Raw genomic sequence first — 20,722 nt, 5'->3', positions numbered from 1 at the left:
CTCTCTGTGGCTACCTCTTCTCTCTCTCCACGTCTCTACGGAGACTAACACACGCTGCTAGATGATCCGAGAGACGAAGATTGTGGGTCTGTGACGATTCCTCATCGTCGAGAATTTAGATGCCAACGAGAGAGGCAATGATAAATCATGTCTTCCGGCACACCATCTCTCCTTCGGTATCGGGATGATTATATGTGTGTGCGTGTGCCTCTCCCACCAGGAGTCGCCGCACGCGAGATACGAGGCGGTGGATGTGCATTATACCCGTTGAAATCCAACCCCAAACCCTCACACCCACGTATTGATTTTACACGCACACCTAACCCGTACACATCCGAAAAATTGCTGCCAGCCTTCATCCTATCCGTCACGGGGAATGAATTGGCAACAGCACCCTACCTATTTATCCTGGAACCCATCGGCGTGCAACACGTACGATCGGTGCAGTTGCAAAAAGAGCTGGTTTCGCTCGAAGCAGAGATATCTCCCGAGGACGAGCGAGTCGTCTCAGTCTAGACGACGGAAGAGCCTCTTTCCCGCTTTGCCCTAGTAGGTAGGCACTAGGTACGGTCCATACATACTGTAGCAGTGTAGATGGGAAGCGATGGTGGTGTAGGGCCAACCAGGCTCAATGGCGTGGATCGTACATGAGCGGGAACGTGCCGAGCAGAGGAGGAGGAGTAGGGGAGGCGTTCTGTCATTCGCACGCAGCCCTTTGATGCGGAGATGCCAACGTACTGTGTCTTCTGTGCAGTCGAGTCGATGTTTGCGGCCCTTTCTCATCTCCATCTCGAAGCAGGTGCGTGTAGCATCAATGTGTGCCCTGGCCACAGTATACATGGCCAGGGCCTGGATGTAAAGGTCTCTCTTCCACGCCTACAGCCAAACGTGAATAGCTACACTCTAGAATTCGGCGACTGTCTAGTCCACCAGGGCTAGCATTGTCTTTTGTCTAGTGACCTAGTAAGGTACGGAAGGCATGACTAGCTCGGTACCTACCCTCTCCCTCAAATACTGATGTACGGCTCTAGGTCTCAGGATTGAGGAGGAGATAAGCGGAGTATTTGGGAATTCCCTGTGCCTCGGACGCACGTGAAGATGATGTCCATTGAGCCTCCTGTCTCACAATTGATCCGGATACTTCCCGTGATAAATACGACCGCGATCTGTGCGTCAATTGAAAGGACGACATCGAAACGATTTATTCCCTCACTTGTCGGAAGCGGGCTTGGGGCCGACTCCATCACCTGGTTCGTGCTGCTGCTTCATCATCATCATTGACCGACACGGTGTCTCGATGCCGTTCGACTCCAACAGGTGCCAAACATGCGACATGAACGCAGCCGTGTACAGTAAGTACATGAAGCCTGTTCGCCGACATGTCCGCCTCGAAGACGAAGAACGAGATGAGGTGTCATCGACAGTTCCACTTCCCAGATGCTGAAGCTTGACATTGACCTCGCCCATCGTGGCGGCGCAAGCCAGAATTGTATGAAATCTACGGTCGATGTCGATGAGCTCTGGCGACCGGAAGGCAGGCCTTTGTGAACCTCGTTACGTTCGATGTGCGCCGAGCGAGACTGCTTTCATGACGATTGGCCTAGACGCTGCAAGGTACAAGGCATCCAGGTACCATAGACGAGATAGTGTACCATAACGGAAAATAGCACACAGTTGCAACCTGGGAACCCTGGAAAGTATTGTCTACGTACTGTGCTGTCCATTGCAGATTGCCGCTGGAGATGATTCAGCACTGCATAGGGCTCATCATTCGCGTCCGGGGAGAAGACACGTGACGACGCGCGGTGGTCCACAGTAAGCACTGAGCAGTACTAGGTACTGGATCATCGCATCCTCTCCGGGCGCGTATCTTGATGACAGGCATCTCATGCATCCAAGTGGGATATCATGGAGAAACTCCACTCCATGGTTGATCAGAGTACATGGATATTATTTCACGCAAATACACACATCCTGTAATCTATCGGCGTTTGCAGAAGACTGTATAGTCTATCAATTGACAGCCAAACCACGCTCCCAGGCACAGATCTACAGACAGACTGGGCTTCCTTCCCCTGGTGAGAGAGATGTACGCTATACTCCAGGGCTGCAATATGTCTTTCTCGGCGGGCATCCCCTTTAGGAACATCTCATCTCAACTCCCGACCGAAACTGTCCCTGGTGTATTCACCAACCATGAAAGACACATGACGAGTGGAAATGATGATCCCGACCGACGCGTGTCAGAGAAGAAACCACCACAGAGCGGTATCGTTGACCTCACCGAGAAGAAAGACCACCGAGAATGACCAAGACATCTCTCGAACGTCTCGCGATGGACTCGTCGATATAATACTGTACATACCAACATTGGTCGTTTATGCAAGGACCCTGACATGCATCATCACCCAGTCGGCGCCGCTCTCCTTTTCCCGTGGTTAACCTAATTTACAGTATTTTATCATCTCATGCGACAGACAGGACTGTCCACACGTCCAGCGCTGTACCGAATCGAGATCGCTGCCTCCCAGTCTTTTCCGATGCTGCCTTTTATTTTTTTATTGCTTAGCCAACCTTTCCCTTCTCCCAGGCTGACATAATCCTCCCTCTGCGGCGTGTCGGCTCTTGGGTGCAGAACAGTCTTTTTCTCGATTCTGCTTCACGCGGCTTCACGCAGGTCGATCCTCAGAGACCTGTTCCACTTTCGCGTTCCTGTCCCCGGATCAAACATCACAACTTACATTCCTTTCCATCTTCCTTCTCCCGTACATCATCATCCTTGCATTGTTTCCAATCTCTTCATTTTCATCGTCGTGATCGTGGAACGCGTGCTCTCCTTCATCATCGTTCCCCTTTCGTCCTCCACACCGGTAGTTGGTAATTTCCGCATCCGCTCTTTTTCGAGGCCATCAACCGTTGAGTGGGAACCGTTCGTTCGCCCGCCGACCCTGCTTAAGTCGATACCTTTGGCCGCCATTGATTCCTCTGGCTCACACGCAACGCCCGTCACGAGCGAGACGTTCGTCGACACTCCTTCACCTCTACAACAACTCTTGGATCTCACCTGCCGAACGTGCAGAGAGCATCAACCGAACCACACGCTCCGGGTAGGTCCCATCTCCATCTGTCCAATCCACAGTGCCTTCGTGGCTTCTCAGATTCGGTACGGTCTTTGCAGCGTCTGTCCCGTGGATCATCCTCCCCGTGTGCAGCGCTTGAAGCCAAACCATCGAGCAGTTGCTCCGATCATCACTGGCATTCCACGGGATCAACTGCTGACGATTACCCTCCGCATGAGCAGGCCCTCATCCTCACACCCGGAACAGTCCCTGCATCTCCCTCGCGTGCACAAGTCGGCCACCTGACCGACGTTCTTCAACCGTCACCACGGCGGTCCTCACAGCGAACCCGCGGGACAGCATCACGCTGCCGCCGCATCTGCTCGGCATGCAGAACGGTGACTCGATGACCATGGCCTCCAGCTTCGGCCATCGTGCCACACAGTCCTTTGCTGTCAACAAACCATCGGCCAACGGAGATCACGGCTTTTCACATGGCAGCTTTCAGTCGGTACATCCGGGTTTGGGAGGATTCGCAGATCGTCATGCGGCACGCGCGAGCATCTCCAACATCGACACCAGTCGCCTTTCACATGCGGCCTACAACAACTCCGACCTCCAGACGCCGCAGACTGGATACGACTTGAACTACACCCCACTTCTCCCTTCACAACTCCTCATGGGAAGCCCGTTCCAGGCGGGCTCCCCAGCTACCTTTCAATCGCCTCAGTTCCAATCACTCTCGAGCTTTCCTCAGTCGGGTGCACAGCGTATGCAGCAGCAGCAACAGTTGGGAAATGTCTACCAGCAACAACAGGCGGCTCTCTCGCCCACATATCCTACCATGGCTTCTCCCACGTTCGCTGGAACTCCTTCCTTCTTTGGCGGTCTTCAGTCACCGACCGTCGGTTTCAACCCGTTATCCGCAGGCAATGTGGGCTCCTATGGCGCCTCAATGATGACACCGGGTGTCGCTGCTGGCACCAGTCGCACAGTTTACCTTGGCAACATTCCACCAGACACATCGGCCGAGGAGATCCTCAGCCACGTTCGCAGCGGACAGATCGAGTCGGTACGCATACTGCCCGAGAAGAACTGCACATTCATTTCATTCTTGGACGGTAGTTCGGCGACCCATTTTCACTCAGACGCTATCCTGAAGAAGCTCTCGATCAAGGGACAGGATATCAAGATCGGTTGGGGCAAGCCATCATCAGTGCCGACATCAGTCGCCCTCGCGGTACAACAATCAGGAGCCTCGCGGAATGTGTACCTGGGAAACTTGCCAGAAGAGACAACCGAGGAGGATCTACGGGAGGAGTTGAGCAAGTTTGGACCCATTGATACCGTCAAGATCGTACGAGAGAAAGCGATTGGATTTGTTCATTTCCTGTCGATCGGCAATGCCATCAAGGCAGTGACACAGCTTCCCCAAGAGCCAAACTGGCAAGCACCGCGCAGGGTCTATTACGGCAAAGATCGTTGCGCTTACGTCTCAAAGACGCAGCAACAGAACGCTGCACAATATTTGGGCATCGCTCCCGGCTATGCCCATGTCCTGAACGGTGCTGACCGCGATCTGATCACTAATGCACTCGCTCAGCAATCTGTCGCCGCGGCTGCTGTTGCAACCACAGCTGGTGGTGTGAACAATTTGGGCAACCGCACAGTATACCTGGGGAACATCCATCCCGAGACCACGATCGAGGAGATTTGCAACGTCGTCCGTGGTGGTCTACTGCACCACATTCGATACATCCCCGATAAGCACATTTGCTTTGTGACTTTCATCGATCCGACTTCGGCTGCATCCTTCTATGCACTTAGCAATCTACAGGGGCTCATGATTCACAACCGTCGACTGAAGATTGGCTGGGGCAAGCATTCGGGTGCTCTTCCGCCAGCCATTTCATTGGCTGTCTCTGGTGGTGCTTCTCGAAACGTATATGTTGGAAACCTGGATGAGTCCTGGACCGAGGAACGCTTACGTCAGGACTTCCAGGAATACGGAGAGATTGAATTGGTAAACACTCTCCGAGAGAAGAGCTGTGCGTTCGTCAACTTTACCAACATCGCCAATGCCATCAAAGCTATCGAGGCCGTTCGTGGCAAGGAAGAGTACAAGCGATTCAAGGTTAACTTCGGCAAGGATCGATGCGGCAACCCACCGAGACAAATGATGAACAACCAACAGATGCAACAACAGCAGCAGCAGCAGCAAAACGGCCATGATAACAGCCTTGGATCTCCTTCGCCGGTCAATGGTCTCGGACCGAACCGGAATCAAAACTCCATCTCGCCTGCCAGTTCCGCCCCGGGAAACGCACAGAACGGCCACTTCAACCCCCTGCATGGCCCTACGGCGTCGACCATTTTCAACAGCGGAAGCAACAACCCTTTGACCATGTATCTCGCCGCCACGCAACAGAACGCCCAGGCGCTAGCCGAGCAGCAGCAACAGAGCGAAATGAGCGCGTCAGGCTCGCTCTACTCCTCCCAGCAGCCTCAACAGATGTCGTCATCATCGTTCCTCCAGCACCACAACCCTTCTCCCTCGCAGCAATTGACATCCAGCCAACAAGCCTTCTACAGCTCCCCCAACGAGGTCACCAACTCCTCCTCCGGCCGCAAGAATTCCAACGGCCTCGACGCCGCCCAGCCCTCGTCCAACTCCGGATCCTACTTCGGCCACAACAGCCACCAGAGCATGAACCTCTCCGGCCTGAACGGCTCCAGCAACGGCACCCACCTCAACGGCTCCTCCAGCAACAACAGCAACAACCACAGCTCCACCCTCGGCGGCTACAACTCCTCCCAGAACAACGGGGGCATCAACGGCACCTCCTCCAGCTCCCGCGGCGGCGTCAACTCCCTCGGCGGAAACCAACACAGCCGCACCGTCAGCCTCCCGGCGTTCTCCCTCCAGCAAGCCCAATTCAACCAGCAACAACAACAGCTCCAACAACACGGCGGCTTCGTCGGTCTGGGCGGCGGGCTCGTCGGCGGCGCTTTCAGCAGCGGCCTGGGCGCGTACGGGCTGGGCATGACCGAGGGCGCCGCCGGCGCCGGCGGTCTGCCGGGTTGGGCGGAGGAGGAAGTCGCGTGAGGGGGAAGACGCGTCTCCTCGCTCGAAGCATCGTCCGTCCTTTTCTCTCCCGCCCGCGGACCGGATTCTCTGGCGGGCGAATCGGAAGCCCCTTGCTCCCAGCCTCATATTTTTCGGCCAGATCCGAGATCATTTTTCTTTTCTTTTGACTCGGAAATTCTTGGGGGCCTCCTTTCTTTTTTTTTGCTCGGGAGGAGGAGACGGTTCATCTCGGGCCTTCTCCCCCTGCCCGTGTTCTAATTTGTAACCATCTGCTTTTTTGCTTTCACGGGGGGCGGGGCGACCTTATCTAATCTCTTTTTCCTCTGCCATTCCTCCTGGGGAAAAGGGTGAAGAGGACTTAGGCTGTAATTTGGAAAAAAATATCAGAAAACTCATTGGACAATCGTCGTTTCGGTCTTCTTCTCCTTCTCCTTCGCTTGGTGCGATCGTTGCTGGTTCGGATGAGATCGTCTGGACAGTCGCAGCTCGGGTCTACCACTCCTGTGTTGCTTCATATGCAGGTGGCACAATGGTTTTCCCTCCCTATATTAACAACCTCACGAGTGGCGGGAAAAACGAAACCAACAGAAACCCCGTGAAGACCAACGTTCCCCTCAATACAATATCTCATACACATCTGTACACATGCCTACGCGATCCTCCCACCGACAGACACTTCCCCCGTTCTCAGCCCCTCTGCTCCCGAAACGCCCTCTCTTCTCGCTGCCTCTTCTCCACGAGGTCCAGGACATCCTTGTCATAGACCTCCTCGGGCGTCTTCTCCCCGCTCAGCACCAACTTCTCATGCCGCAGCACCTCGTCCTTGGTCATGCAGACCAAATCGCCGAGATCCATCTTCACCGCTTTCTGTCCGGGGACCCGCCGGTCGATCCACGCGTCGTCTCTGTCCGCGGGGGGCGCCCGCCAGCGGACGAGCGCGAGCCGGCTCGCGAGCCCCGAGACGGCGCTGCGGCCCCGGAAGACTTCCTCGACGAGGTAGCCGACGTCGCTGGCGGTGACGGGGATGCGCAGGCCGACGGCGACGTCGGCGGTGGATCTCGGGTCGCCGGGGGATCCGGGGTTGTCGACGCGGTGGCGGTGCCGCGCGAGCCGTTCTTCGAGGGCCTGGAGGTTGGTCAGGATGCCGTCGTACATCTTCTCGCGGGCCTTGGCGGCGATGGAGTTGTCGGCGGCGTGGGCGCCCGGGTAGTCGGCGATGGAGAGCAGGATGTGGTTGGCGAGGCAGAGGCCGAAGACGGCGGGCATGGTCCCCAGCACGGGCAGGATGCGGACGCGGAACGTGGGGAGCACGCCGAGTTCGTTGACGGCGCCTTTTTGGAACTCCTCGTCCGAGAGCGGCTGGAGGGAGGCTTTTCCCGGTCCGGTCTTTTCGGTGGAGAAGACGGTGGGGATCCCCGAGGAGACGCCTGCGATGCGGAGTTTGCGCCGGGTCGCGCGGGAGAGAGGGTCGTCGGTTGAGGTGGCTATGTCTCCTATGAAGACGCGGGTGGGGTCGGATTTGCATCCTGCTCCCATTGAAGCAATGACAGGAAGACCATTCGTGTGACAGTAATGAAGAAGGGCGACCTTGGAATCGATGTTGTCGATGGCATCGATGACAAAGGTTGGCTTCTGGCCATCGCTGGCCCAAGGACCGAGTTGAGTGGCAGCGGTCGCAGCGCCGAAAAGTTCATTTCGGCTGTCATACTGCGTCCATGGGACAATTTGCTCCAGTCGCCTTTGAAGGCAGTTGACCTTGGAAATACCAACATCGGCCAAGGTAGCGACAGCATGACGATTCAGTGAGCTTAGCGTGACTTGGTCGAAGTCGATCAGTCGCAGTCGTCCAACGCCAGAGCGAGCGAGCGCGGCAGCCGCATGTGATCCAACTCCGCCACAGCCAACGACAATGACAAATGCTTTCCGAACTTTGGCGAGACCTTCATCTGTGAGGAATACGCGATTCCGTGCGAGTTGTTCGAGGATGAGAGCTGTGCAAATTCATAAGTATGTATTATGACATCAAAGGCAGTCTACGACGTTCATTACCTTCGTCATAATCTCCCAGGCGTGCCCGTCTGGCTAATGCTCGACTTCGTTCGTCTTCGCGCTCCTCGGCCGACAGTGAAGATCCAGAATGCGCCTTCGCGCCTCCGAAACTATTTATCTATACTTCCGCCGTCAGTCAGCTTCATTGTTGGATATTGGTATGGATGCGATATAATGCGCAATGATGTAGAGCATACGCGTTCAACCGTATGTGGTTCATCCACGTCCGGGATAGATCCTTTGAGATCGCTGACTTCATACTGCCGCCGTGCTTGCTGCAGACCGATTACGGCTGCGACGCCGAGACAACATGATGCCACCGCTGTCAGACTCAACTGAAGTCTATGGGAATTCGCGATATCCGAGAGCCATGTCGACATAATGCTTGTTCCAATGATTGTCCGTTGTGACTTGGCCAAGAATCGAGTGGAATTGGCTATTTTGGTCCAATCGGCATCCAAATTCTACGATGAGGTCGTCTGTCGCGTGCTGCGTGACGGTCCGTGCTCGTCATTAGATGATTCAGCAATGACTCAGCAAACTCGCATGCCTTGCCTGGCCCCACCCTCTATCACCACCGTGAACCGCAGTGCTCGTCACTTGCTGCAACTACTGATGACTGATGATTTACGATTGCATCGCGACAATACCTTCCTTTCCACCCGTGGCCGTGAAAATTTCCTAGATATCGATCTAGCCTCCCAACTCTCAGACCCTGCCCGAGGAGATTGAACATCAAATTCATACAAGTCACCGCTTCGTGCCATAATCATGGCTGGTAAACAGGCGACCGCCAATCCGCTTGTCATCGGCGGCAAAACCCTCGACTCTGCCAACAACGTACAATTACACCCCATTGTTCTCCTCACCATTTCCGACTACATCACGCGACGGACAATACGACAGCAGTCTGGTGCTATCGTTGGTGGGATCATTGGTCAGCAAAATGGTCGCGACATTACACTTGAAAGCGCATACGAGTGTCGTCTCGCCGATGCAGACAATGAAGCTTCTCCTTTGGACGGAGACTGGTTCCTAGAACGACTGTCCATGTTCAAGGAAGTTCACAAAGTCCCTGCTTTAGATCTGACCGCCATCTTCATGATCGGGCCAGTAGAAGGACCACAACCTGCACATCTTGCTATTCTTCAGCAAGTGCAGCAACTCACCTCGACTGACAACACATTGCTGTTGCTATTTCACCCTGATCTTGTCGAGAATCTGGCTGGTGGAAAGCTGCCCATCAGCCTGTATGAGCCGGTGCAAGATCAGGAGGACGGACAGACACAGACTCGTTTCCGCGAGTTGAACTTCGAGATTGAAACGGATGACGCAGAAATGATCAGCGTAGATTTCGTAGCGAAAGGCGCGGCCAACGCAACGGCAGTACCAAGAGCAGGAGATGCGGGAAGTGCAAATGTATCCAAAAAGGTCAAAGGAAAGGGCAAAGGGAAGGAGACGGATAGCGAAGAGCCAGAGGCCGCGAGTACCACCGCTCCGCCTGTGTCTACACTGTCAGCTGAAGACGAAGAGCTTATATCGTCCCTGAACGCCAAGGTCAACGCGATCAAAATGCTAGACGAACGCATCACTCTCCTCCGAAGCTACCTCGAAAGTCTCCCGAAGAGCCATCTTACCTCACCAGATGAGCCAGCGTCAACCGTTGCACAGAACGTCGGCGGTGGCGACGACAGCGAAACTTCCAGCATAGGCGCAGCAATCAACCACCCTCTCCTCCGCAGCATGAACGCTCTTCTCTCGCGGCTGCCACTCCTCGCGCCTCCTCCTCCATCCTCAACCAGCGACTCCACCGATCCTACACAGAACATCACCGCTCTCGCCCACGCCAACATCCAACAAACGCAAGACGTCCAACTCACTGCCCTCCTCACCCAACTCACAAGCTCCGTCGCCGACGTCCAGGCGCTCGCCGAGAAATTCAGCACTGTCCAACGCGAACGGACGAACCGCGATCGAGCCAGTCATCGGGGTGGTGGACCAGGGCGTTATGGCTCTGATCTCGGAGGCGGACCTGGTGGACGTCGTGGTGGGAGGGGAAGCGGTGGCGATGGTGGCGGTAGAGGTCTCATGATAGAGACAGATGTTTACTAGGAAAAAGCATCAAGCTCTAACCTCATCGGACCGGAGCCGCTGGCAAATCGGGAGTAGTTGTTTGAGGTCTATAGCAGGCTCCGTGATCTGGTCACAGCGGTGTCCAACATCCTCCACGGGGTGCACAGGGTCGCGCTTTGCCGATACGACGCTCTAGGAGGCTTCAATAGTTGGCCATCATAGATCGTCAAGAGGAACGAACGTCACGACTTTGATGATTACAAGAGAAATGTAAATATCCGTTTGACTCCGAGATTCCAATCCAAGGGAGTTTCGTGAATGGATGACTCGATGATCAGTTTCTCCATTATGACGATGAGAACCGAGATTCTCCCAAGAGAAGAGAAAATGTAAAGCTAACATGCTGTAGAACTATTCTTTCTATTTGCAATCCACCTGTGCTATATGTTCTTATCGGAATTATGGTCGCATGCCCGTCTCAAAAATAAATCCGTATTCAATTCAACCCATTGTGGGCACTCATCTCGGACATGTCCGTGTAGCCAAACGTAGGCACTCGAGATCACCAGCGAATATGATGACCGTCGGATGTGTTGAGAAGCTAGCGCGGCTATGATCGACAAGACACAAACGCAAGAAAGCCTCACAAAAGTACACCTTCCGCGATCGGCACACAGCGTGGACTCAGATATGACCATTGACTATAGAATCGCATTTCTGATCAAGCGCGCAAAGAAATGTGCCGGCGCGCTCGTTGCCTCTTACGATATTAACGTCGAATAGAGTATTCATCGTCCCAAAGTCAACAAACTCGCGCGAGGTACGTCATCGGCCTTATCGCGTTCACCTAGTAGGATATAATTGTTAGAAAGAGACGCTATGCACCCTCACGTTTTAGGAGGATCAACATCTAGTTCTGTATATTGGCAAGCCCTGCAGTAGGTATATCTCTACCACATCTGGAAATCATCACTTCTTTGCAATGGGTTCAAAGGTTGTGTTTCTCTTGGCCGACTATGGCCATGATCCGACCGGTATGTCATGGACCAACACACTCAGTTCTACACAAACACACTCACAAATTTCAAACAGAGACTGCGGTCCCATACAAGGCTTTCGTAGAAGCAGGCTTTCAAGTGACATTCTTCACCGAGAATGGCAATGTGCCTAAATGCGATGCCAAAATGCTCGAGGGCATCACAGGCACCCTGCTCGGTGCCCCCAAGGCCGCTGTCGAGGCTTACAAGAAGATGACGCAAAGCACAGAATGGCAGAATCCCAAGGCCTGGACGAGCGAGGGCATTTCGTTGCTCGACTATGACCTGCTTATGCTTCCGGGAGGACACGAAAAGGTACGAACTTCCATCAACCATTGTACCAAATCACGAGCGCCACGTCCGCCTTCTAACGATTCTTTATAGGGTGTGCGTCAAATCCTTGATTCGCCAAAAGCTCAGGCACTCATCGCAGAGTACTTCCCTGCCTGCCAAAAACCCGGCAAGAAAGCCACGGCGGCGATATGCCATGGCGTACAAGCTCTGGCCCACACCAAAGGTGCGGATGGCAACAGCGTGATCCACGAGGTCAACACTACCGCGCTGCCAGGCGTCTTTGAAAACGCCGCATACCACAGTACCCGACTTTTCTTGGGAGACTACTACAAGACCTATGGCGCCGGCACTGCCAATGTCGAGGAGATTGTGAAGGCCGCTCTTCGGGATCCGGCGAAGCAGTGGAAAAGCTCGGCTAACCCTGCTGCTCCGTTTTTGGTCGAGAACCAGGACTGGAATTACATATCTGGCAGATGGCCGGGAGATGCGCCTCTTTTGGCTGAGAGCGCGGTCAAAATGGTCCAGCAACTGCAAAAGGCATAAGCTAGGAGGTTTCGACTTCTCTCAGGAGCTTCGTGGGCTCGCCATAATATTTCAGAAACGCGTCAGTACAATTAATGTTTGGGTATCTCAGATCTAGCTTATTGTGATAGTGATGCATCTAGCATCAAGTCGAGCGTGATGTATACTTCCGGCAAAATCTCATATTCGCCTTTCGATCACTGCTCTTTCGTCGTCTTGGACTCGTCATTGACAACGACCTCAAACAGCTCCGCCGCCATTTGCTTCACGTCTTCATCTCCAGTGCCCGCAAGACCAGCCTTGATGTCAGCGATAGTCGCCGCAGAGAGTCCTGTTCGGTCCTTCGAGTACACGTCAATCCCCGCTGGTGTGAACAGGGTCTTCGCAAAGATTGTGACGACCCATTTGTTCGCAGTGGCCTCCTCTGTTCCCCAGCCAATGACCTCCCAGTGGCTAGTGATGGGCTTGAGCCAGCCGGACCCTCTCCAGTTCCATTCGCCCAAGCTGCCAGCGGTAGCTGCCGTGTCGACGCCCTTGACGGTGCTGACTTTTGTGCTCTCGAGACCTTGGTATGATACCAGATCGTTGATGCGCTGCGCGTCGGCAGCATTCGAAGAGGCGATTGGTTCGTAAGTGATGGCAACGTTGCGCTCTGCGAGATGCGCCGTCAGTATCGCGATCAGCTTAGTAGAAGTGTGTAGCAGTCCGTACTATCCTTCCACATGGGAAGAGTCGAGTGCGTGACGTGCCATTTCTCAGTAAGGAACGGCAGGTCGGGAGCTACGAAGCCAGCTGATGTCCTGACCTTCGAGAAGGTAGGTGTGCGAATCACGATAGCGGAAGCCATGGCGGAAAATTGATGATTATACAGCGATAACACCACGATGGAATGTTTTCGTTTCTACAAAAAACAACGGCGATTCGAACATTCATGTACGCGAATATACGATCCAGCAACGGCTTTCGAGGCGCTTTGGTCAATGTCCAGCACCACTCCACGGAACAATCGAAAGCCGAAATTGGAGCTACTCAAGCCGCTCTTATTACTCGTTTCGCGTGACATCACAGCTGGAGTCAGTCTAAATCGCACGCCACATTAGGGTTGTCGACCCTTGTCAATGAGGCGATCAACCGCATGTCCGTTGACTCATATCACCAGACTTCTAGAAACACCACATTCATATAGTCGGGACTGATCGCGAGTCAAGTTCAGCCCTCAGTTTAGCTCTGTGGTCATCGACCGCGTCGACGGTATCTCACTCATGCCCAAGAGGCGTTCCTACAACCTCAAACAATTCCAAGGGGCTTCATCGAGCAGCAAACCTGCCGGTGGCAAAAGCGAAGCTGGTGATAGTAGCTCGGTCAAACAACGTATAGAGGACTCCCGCAAACTACAAGGAAGAGACGCTTTCCTGAAGAAGCAAGAATTTGCTGAGCTTTCCAGCAATCACATTTCAGTGCCGCCAACAGTCGGAAATCTTATCGGTCTGCCAGTAGGCCAACCGCCACAACGAGTCAATGGCCCGCGTTCTACGACAAGACCTCGAGTGCCGGGGCCAGCAGCGCCGGAGAGCTGGTCCCGACGATCATCGCTGAATACTCTGCTGTCTATACGTGCTCGTCGAAGGTCAAATCCAGCTGTGTTCGCAAAGCGCAGCCGCCCTGATGCTCTATTGAGATTTGAATCATTGACAGGATTAGAACCCAAAGCAAGCCAAGGCTTTCCAGCTTTGCTGCACTTGGCTCTCAAGGCCGCTGCACAGCACTGGGATTTGTTTGATCGAGACGACCTGCCAGCCCTCGTTGAACTTCCTATCAGGCTCCGTCTACGGCTCTTGTCATATTTAGGTTATTTCGGACCTACCATAGATATCGTGACTTTCGAAGCTCTCACCAAAAGCGATGAACCCGTTCGATGCCTTGATCTTGGCGGGCTCGTAGGGCATGGGGCCTTGACATTGCCGCGCTTGACAAAAACATTGAAAGCTGCCAAATCAGATGCTGCAGCCTCTTCGAACGTGCAACATATTGCCGACTCGTGGGACAGCGAAGACGCGATGGTACCTATTCTTGGGCCTTCTCCAAATGTCTCGCATTTTGACCAATTAACGCACCTCTGCCTCTCCCACCCTCCTCCGAGCATCTTATGGAAAGACTTACTGTCATTGTCGAAGCAGGTCCCCAAGCTGACGCACTTGTCTCTGGCTTACTGGGCCCGGCCCACCCTGACACCTAATCTAGCCACAACTACCGTGACTAGTGCACACCTACCTGAAATGTCAGCAGGAGGCTCGCATCTTTATTCAGGCATCGATCGGGACTACTCGGAACCAGCCTCGCTGTTGCGTCAACTTAGCGGCAACCTCCTTCGTCTGAAGTGGCTTGACCTCGAAGGTTGCGGTGATTGGATGCCAGCCTTGGGCGAACTTGGCGAGCTCGGAAGCGAGAACACAGCAAGGCCGGAGGACAATTTCGGTGCTTCAGTGACGAAGACTACTGTCAGCATGATATTTGTCGACCACTGGAAGAACCTCGAATATCTGAACTGTGCTCAGGGCTGGTCACCGAGTGCCACTGGTGTGGATGCTCTCCCGAAGCAGACAATTTGTCCCACCCACAAGTCAATAGTAAATGCGTTTCTCAAATCCGCAAAGACGATCGGCGCGACGATTGGCGAAGACGATGTTCACAGCACTGCGAGAAAACAGGCAGAAGTTTGGATCCTCGAAGAAGCGCCCTGTGTCGCAGCTGGCGCGCGCATCAATGCGTGCAGACGTATGCATGCTTGCAAACCTGTAGAGATCGACCACGGCTGGACGAAGAGACTCATTTGATAGATAGAACAAATCAATGAAATATTGATCGCAACCTTTGTTGCGAAGATGCGGCCGTGATTGTATGTATGTACATGATAGATGAACGCTCAAATGACAAAAGACCGATTGGCTAGAATGCATAATCCAATCTGTTCGCGCAAAATAGGAGCATCAGAAGACGGGATGATCACGACTCGTTGCTCTTGGCCACAGTCTTGACTATTTCACCGACGCCATGCGCAGCAGCCGAACCAACATTTTCCGCGCCCTCTACAATATTTTCTTGGATCTGATGCGCTTTAGCAGGCCACTGTTTCGTGAGTCGGAGCACGGTGTAGTAGAAGATAATCACTCCGCCGTGGACCCTGTCCTTCGCCATCATGGTCAACCCATGTTGAATAAAGCCCTTCATCACCTCGCCTTCGATTCCGGAGTACAAGCCAGCGATGCCTTCTTGCGAATAAATTCGATGTAGCGATCGGAATATTTTGAGTTGACCCTCGAAGACTTTCAGGACGGGATTCTTTCGTTGTTTGTCGTGATCTTCTTTCCCAGAAGTCTGAGCGCGGGCTTTTGCCAGCATAACGGGGTAAGTAAGGGTCGTTGCGATGACCTTTGAGAGTGCTGCTATTAGGAAGGTGATGGCTGGTGGAGGATCCCTCCTCCTCTCGCGGGGAATCAAGCGTTTTAGGAAGTTCTCCGCAGCGAAGGTAATGGCTGGGTTTAGTGTCAGGATAATGGAGGCACTGTAACCGGCCCAGAAGCCGGCAATGCCCTTCTCGGCCTTGATCTGCTGTGCGATTTCGCGGACACTTGGAGCCTTTCGTGATGACGAGCCCTTCGACTCCGGATGCCGGGCTGCGATGAGCGCTGCCGTTTGTTGTCGCGTTACGATATTCTGTATGGGAGATGTGATTGACTTGCTGATACAACCGGAAATTACTCCGACAGCAAGCTCCTGGAATACTGGCAAGTTTTTGGCATTCCGACGAGCTCTCAAGTACGTGCGAATGGCTTGATATGCTAGGAAGAAGAGGAACGAGTCGATAATGCCCTTTGTGACGTCTGATCCAAGTCCAGTGTAAAAAGATCCCATGCCGCCCTCGGTGCGATAGATCTTCTGAATGGCATCTGCAATCGATTTGTACTCGGCGTCGGCGTCGGCGGCTGCTGAAGGAGCTTCATTCTTGGATTTGAATTGCTTCTGAACTTGCATTCGCGTGATGACGATTTCGACAGGATATACCAAGGTTTTGGCCAATGCCGAGGCTATGGCACCTGCGACAGCATGTCCGACAGCAGGAAGCACAGGTCCTCCATCGCGACTTGAAGGTCTCGCTTCATTCTCCTCAATCAGGTGGTAAAGCTCGAAAACGTCCTTCGGTGGTCATTAGCGGTCGCACACGATCAAACTCCCCACGAACGAATACGTACGAGCTGACTGAGCTCGATCTCATCATCAGACATGTCTGGGTCGCTTTGCCTGCGGCAGCGATGCCGGTAATGCTTGTGTTCGTCGCGAAAACTACAGTGCCAGATGGTCACGAGACGCTATCGCCGCGATTCCCGTGGCTTGAGACTCTGATTTACTCGCCAGTCGCAGGTCTTCGCGAAGCGCCGGGTGAAAATCAAATAAGCTGGCGAGTTTGCACCTCCGGGAGAAATGGCGACGAGTATATCCGAGGATACAGTATTGAGAGAAGTGTAATCAACGTTGAAAGAATCGATTTTGCGCATACAGTCCAGCCACCAAGTACTGTGTACCTAGGCATCTCAGCTCTCACGCGATTATGCTGTCATCGGCGTTGATCGGGTGCCGGCTGTTCGATTGACTACTCCCAAAACGGTAACGCCTTTCATACACATGAGAAACGGTACTCGTGGGTTCGAGTTCTGGCTTCTCCGTTCATGAAGACTACGCCTCATGACATTTTCTTATCAGAACAAAGTGAGGTTCTTAATCTCCCAATCGAATGAGGTGGAACAGTGTCCGTGTGATATTTTGCAATGAATCGTGAATAAAGAGTTTTGATCGTAAGCTGTGATATCGAGTTGGTTTGTGAACCTCGGAATTTATTTTGGTTCGGCACTGTACCGGGTTCAAGAGTTAGATAAGATGCCAATTTTGGATCAAACTATAATGCCGATCATCACTAGATCTCGCGAATGAAATATGCATATAGTCATTATCTATCTTGAATACAGATGAAAGAAACAAATCCACTTGCGCCAAATCGCTAATGTCCCGAGGTATGCGCTACCAAATTCACGCATAGACAAACCACAAGCACAACAAAACCGTAGATAGCGAGTGCCAGACTCAGCTTCCTGGTCCAATCTCGCTTCCATTGCTTGCCTTTCAAGCGCTGCCTGAGAGCTTCGGCCCACGAACGGTGTCTCAACTCGTCGGGAGAGAGATCATCGTCGGATCCCGATGAACCATCGTATTCTTCATCGTCCTCGTCCTTGAGGAGGCGTTGATGGTGCGGGGAATTTGGCGAGCTGATTTTGTAGTAGAACAGACCTGGAAGTATGAAAGAGATGGAGGTGCTTCCAGTAGCACCCACGTACGCCAGGACTTTGTCCAGGCTATTAATGGTCATGGCGACGATGTAAGAAAGAATGATAATGACAGTGGTGATGACGGCGAACCGGAGCTCGCTCATCTCCTCTTTGGGTCTGTGGACTGCGACCTTCGCGGGCACAATTAGCGAATGTCGCGTTGGCGATCCACGCGTGCTTGAAACGGCCGATTCGTCCGAATGTTTCCCGGCTGATCGCCATCGCCACTTCGAGACAGCATCGAGTGATGCACGACACGGGTGCACCTGTAGAGGATAGCTGAACATGACCAGAACCACAATGGCGGCCCGGCCGACTGTTGATGCAATACTAGGCGTGTATTGAGAGATGATGTTACCAACAACATTGGTGCCGAATGACAGGTATCCAGTGATCGCAACCAGTATGTATATCGATGCAGCCGTGCCGATAGAAGCGACCACCACCGTGGCTGTGCGAGTTGGAGAAGGCTTGTGCATTTCGTTCAAGATTGAGAACATCTGAGACCATGTCAGTGTGTGCAATTCGCTGCTCGTAGACCGCTTGACTTACATTTTGATGGCAGGTATAGGCAAAAACGATGACAGGAAAACTGGAGAGCGTCGCAATAGCGCCCTGCCATTTGATGAGATGTATCTCGCCTCTTGCTGGGATTGTATCTCCGGTTGAATAATGATAGACAACCAACACGACCAAATAAGCGATCGAGACCAGTGCGACCACTGACGTGTATTTCAAGCTATCCAGCTTGCGGAGGAAAGATAAGGGGATGATTAGTAGCCTGGAGTTGGTCGTCAGCATACCACGAGCTTGAAGGTCTGCTCAGCGCAGGTAGAGCCTGCTTACATGAAAGCCGTCACCCAGAAATGCCTGTCGAGTAGAAATAGTGCATTGCCATGCTCCACGTTTGATGAGAAACCTCTAACGACCCCTGGCATGAGGTCTCCGATAATGATAAGGTATGACACACCAACACCGAAGCACTTGATCGCGATTGCGGCGTCAAATATTACTGCGGCGTTCGGGTATGTGAGCTGGCTGAGCGCAAAGAAGGACGATGACCCGCGATCCAGATACTTTGCGCACTGTGTTTGTAGGTATAGCCCGAACCCGCTCATCAGACCAGACCATAGTATTACAGCGACGCCCAGCGTCACTCCCATGTTCGAAAGCGCATGTGGCATAGCCAGTACACCAGCACCAACAATCGTGTTGACCAAATTTATGACGGACGAGCCCCATGATGCCGAACCCGAGTATACTGATGGTTTCACATGTCGAGTTCGTCGCGTCTGCGAAGCGGCCGAAGGTGGTCTGGATTCCGCAGCCAGGTACTCATTGCTGTTGATCGCGGCGTACGTGGCCATGATAAGGAGCTGAAAAGGTCGAGTCTATGGCGTCGCAGTGTGTCGCGGCATTGAGCTGCCGCTTTCTCTGGACGAGCGCGCTCCTGGACGAGAAGGTGATGATGCGATCTCGAGAGTTGCGACGTCCGTTTTGCCGCGGAGATGTCCAGAGAGATGTTGGTGACGAAGTATCCCAGTTCGAGGAAGGACTGGGTGGAGAAGATGACGACTTTCCAAGGCTTGGAGATCAGGGTCGTCCGCGATTGTGGTTGGTGAGATTTCAAGCGGCTTACGTAGCGCGGGTCGCCGAAACGCCTGGCGGCTCAGTGTTTCTGAGCATGGACTCCTCGGATGTGAGCCCTGGAAGGTTTGACATATGTACTTCCAGCCATTCACAAACCTCATCTAATCGTGACGCGAGCGAGCTGATATGGGACTCGTCATACGGTAGCCAAACCCGAACGAAATATGGCATCCGTTCAGCAGACAGCCGCAGAGACTTTGACGATGTTAGAAGAGCGCCTGCGGAGATTGGAGTTTCTCGTTGAAGGTGATTTATCACACCCTACAGAGGAGCTTGAAAGTAAACCGTCTTCGCGGAACGCTGTGAGCACGCGACTCCATAACCTTGAGAGAGGACTTGAATCATTGATCAATCGCTCAAATTCAATTTACGACATTCTCCTGCTGCACCAGCAAGTACCGGATCTATTCCACGCGTCTGCTGTAAATTCAGTGCCTACCACGCTAGCGCCTGCCTCCCTCGCTCAGTTGATACTCGCGCACGAACAATTGCTTAAGTCCACGTCGGCTGGTCTGCAAACCATTCACGACATTGGTTCGATTCCGGATTCCACAGCATTTGTGCAGCTAGTAGCGACACAGCCGCAGCTGGCGAAAGTGGAAGCTAAACAAGCCGAGCAGGTCCGAGAATTTGCCGCTCTACGAGCACGAAGTGCACAACTTGTCGAGCAATGGTACGAGTCCGGTGTGCTTAAGATGGGCGGTCGATGGGCAGATTGGGAAGAAAAGTTACGAGATTGTGAGATTCTCGTACGACGACAAGAAGCTTCACGAAAACGGGAGGAAAGTGATGCATGATGGGGCAATGGTTATGCTCCAAATCAAGAAGAGCGAGCGCGATGTTCGTGCGCTCGCCATGAATCGATGTTCTGCCATCGAAGTTTATCTCGTGGTCTATATGCAGTCATGCTCGACCATCACATGCAGCAACAGCACCAAACCAGCGCAGTGCCATCATTGTCATCGAATGCGGCATACGATCCAATCTCGATACCTTCGCCAAAATTGACTCAGGATCTAGATGTGTCCGCTCAGCACCCACCATCAACGTTGTCGCGGACGGAAAGAATTGCTTGCGCGGGGTGAAACTCCCGAGAGTGACCTAAAGCATTTGTTACTGTGCCATTGTCCTCGGATTGCTTGAAATGCTGCATCGCGAAACATCGGGGTGAGAAAGCCTTCTCTCGGTACCTGGACAAGTCAAAGATCGAACTCAAGGGCTCCGAACGGGACAGTCGAACAGGACTGGGTGACGCTTAATCGTCAACAAGAATACCGAATGCACTGCAACGGTACCTTGTAACGGCTATCCCGTCCCTAGCAGCCGCTCTTATAATAGCGGTAGAAATTGATTATGAAGATGAGGATTAGAAGCGTAGTATTGGAGATTATAGATGATGTTCTCAAGTAGCCACTCACCGATGTAGAGACTTTGTACTTTCACATCGTCGGCAGAATTCTGCGACTTTCATCAGCAGCAACCTTGACGGTAATGCTGACGAGAATCGACGCACAACGATGAAATGTTCGCGACGTAATCGAGTCGAACGACCCCCAACGACCCCAAACGATC

The 20,722-nt window shown here is 53.1% G+C and overlaps 9 protein-coding genes across 9 annotated transcripts; 5 read left to right on the top strand and 4 right to left on the bottom strand.

Moving 5' to 3' along the window:
- Positions 1-3,534: 3,534 nt before the first annotated feature.
- K489DRAFT_304036 (RNA-binding domain-containing protein) lies at positions 3,535-6,159 on the top strand (the record flags this gene model as incomplete). The annotated part of the gene is made up of 2 exons (XM_033600500.1): positions 3,535-5,585; positions 5,796-6,159. Coding segments are annotated over 2 exons (2,415 nt in total), but the record flags the coding sequence as incomplete, so codon positions are not given.
- A 278-nt stretch (positions 6,160-6,437) lies between these two features.
- K489DRAFT_357920 (uncharacterized protein) lies at positions 6,438-8,576 on the bottom strand (the record flags this gene model as incomplete). Its single annotated transcript, XM_033602567.1, has 3 exons — positions 6,438-8,138; positions 8,197-8,314; positions 8,394-8,576. 3 exons carry the CDS (start codon positions 8,574-8,576, stop codon positions 6,835-6,837), a joined length of 1,605 nt encoding a protein of 534 aa, XP_033459070.1. The 3' UTR covers positions 6,438-6,834.
- A 226-nt stretch (positions 8,577-8,802) lies between these two features.
- K489DRAFT_380769 (uncharacterized protein) lies at positions 8,803-10,753 on the top strand. Its single transcript, XM_033604954.1, has one exon. It carries the CDS (start codon positions 8,968-8,970, stop codon positions 10,306-10,308), a length of 1,341 nt encoding a protein of 446 aa, XP_033459069.1. The 5' UTR covers positions 8,803-8,967; the 3' UTR covers positions 10,309-10,753.
- Positions 10,754-11,251: 498 nt separating this feature from the next.
- Positions 11,252-12,143, top strand: K489DRAFT_370918 (class I glutamine amidotransferase-like protein; the record flags this gene model as incomplete). The annotated part of the gene is made up of 3 exons (XM_033603197.1): positions 11,252-11,303; positions 11,362-11,621; positions 11,691-12,143. The coding sequence occupies 3 exons, from the start codon at positions 11,252-11,254 to the stop codon at positions 12,141-12,143; spliced, it is 765 nt and encodes a 254-aa protein (XP_033459068.1).
- Positions 12,144-12,148: 5 nt separating this feature from the next.
- On the bottom strand, positions 12,149-13,027 carry K489DRAFT_401828 (uncharacterized protein). Its single transcript, XM_033607035.1, has 2 exons — positions 12,834-13,027; positions 12,149-12,774 (listed from the first exon to the last, which is right to left on the bottom strand). The coding sequence occupies exons 1-2, from the start codon at positions 12,967-12,969 to the stop codon at positions 12,320-12,322; spliced, it is 591 nt and encodes a 196-aa protein (XP_033459067.1). The 5' UTR covers positions 12,970-13,027; the 3' UTR covers positions 12,149-12,319.
- A 251-nt stretch (positions 13,028-13,278) lies between these two features.
- On the top strand, positions 13,279-15,071 carry K489DRAFT_380766 (uncharacterized protein). Its single transcript, XM_033604953.1, has one exon. The coding sequence runs from the start codon at positions 13,385-13,387 to the stop codon at positions 14,954-14,956; it is 1,572 nt and encodes a 523-aa protein (XP_033459066.1). The 5' UTR covers positions 13,279-13,384; the 3' UTR covers positions 14,957-15,071.
- K489DRAFT_431911 (mitochondrial carrier) lies at positions 14,962-16,657 on the bottom strand. Its single transcript, XM_033608465.1, has 2 exons — positions 16,373-16,657; positions 14,962-16,316 (listed from the first exon to the last, which is right to left on the bottom strand). The coding sequence occupies exons 1-2, from the start codon at positions 16,403-16,405 to the stop codon at positions 15,126-15,128; spliced, it is 1,224 nt and encodes a 407-aa protein (XP_033459065.1). The 5' UTR covers positions 16,406-16,657; the 3' UTR covers positions 14,962-15,125.
- A 545-nt stretch (positions 16,658-17,202) lies between these two features.
- K489DRAFT_297983 (uncharacterized protein) lies at positions 17,203-18,756 on the bottom strand (the record flags this gene model as incomplete). Its single annotated transcript, XM_033600345.1, has 3 exons — positions 17,203-18,000; positions 18,053-18,281; positions 18,347-18,756. Coding segments are annotated over 3 exons (1,437 nt in total), but the record flags the coding sequence as incomplete, so codon positions are not given.
- A 558-nt stretch (positions 18,757-19,314) lies between these two features.
- Positions 19,315-19,947, top strand: K489DRAFT_410391 (uncharacterized protein; the record flags this gene model as incomplete). Its single annotated transcript, XM_033607706.1, has 1 exon — positions 19,315-19,947. One exon carries the CDS (start codon positions 19,315-19,317, stop codon positions 19,945-19,947), a length of 633 nt encoding a protein of 210 aa, XP_033459063.1.
- Positions 19,948-20,722: the final 775 nt, after the last annotated feature.

Source organism: Dissoconium aciculare (genome assembly GCF_010015565.1).
Source record: "Dissoconium aciculare CBS 342.82 unplaced genomic scaffold K489scaffold_7, whole genome shotgun sequence".
Taxonomy (NCBI): Eukaryota; Fungi; Ascomycota; class Dothideomycetes; order Mycosphaerellales; family Dissoconiaceae; genus Dissoconium; species Dissoconium aciculare.
The sequence above is the reverse complement of the archived record's forward strand: the minus strand, read 5'-3'. Positions and strand labels throughout refer to the sequence as shown.

Excerpts from the sequence above, each read along its gene's own strand:
- K489DRAFT_380769 (XM_033604954.1), top strand. The coding sequence starts at position 8,968 with ATGGCTGGTAAACAGGCGACCGCCAATCCGCTTGTCATCGGCGGCAAA.
- K489DRAFT_401828 (XM_033607035.1), bottom strand. The coding sequence starts at position 12,969 with ATGGCTTCCGCTATCGTGATTCGCACACCTACCTTCTCGAAGGTCAGG. Across the intron at positions 12,775-12,833 it reads TCTTCCCATGTGGAAGGATA|AGCGCAACGTTGCCATCACT; the intron begins GTACGGACTGCT and ends CGCATCTCGCAG.
- K489DRAFT_380766 (XM_033604953.1), top strand. The coding sequence starts at position 13,385 with ATGCCCAAGAGGCGTTCCTACAACCTCAAACAATTCCAAGGGGCTTCA.
- K489DRAFT_431911 (XM_033608465.1), bottom strand. The coding sequence starts at position 16,405 with ATGTCTGATGATGAGATCGAGCTCAGTCAGCTC. Across the intron at positions 16,317-16,372 it reads AGATCGAGCTCAGTCAGCTC|GACGTTTTCGAGCTTTACCA; the intron begins GTACGTATTCGT and ends TGACCACCGAAG.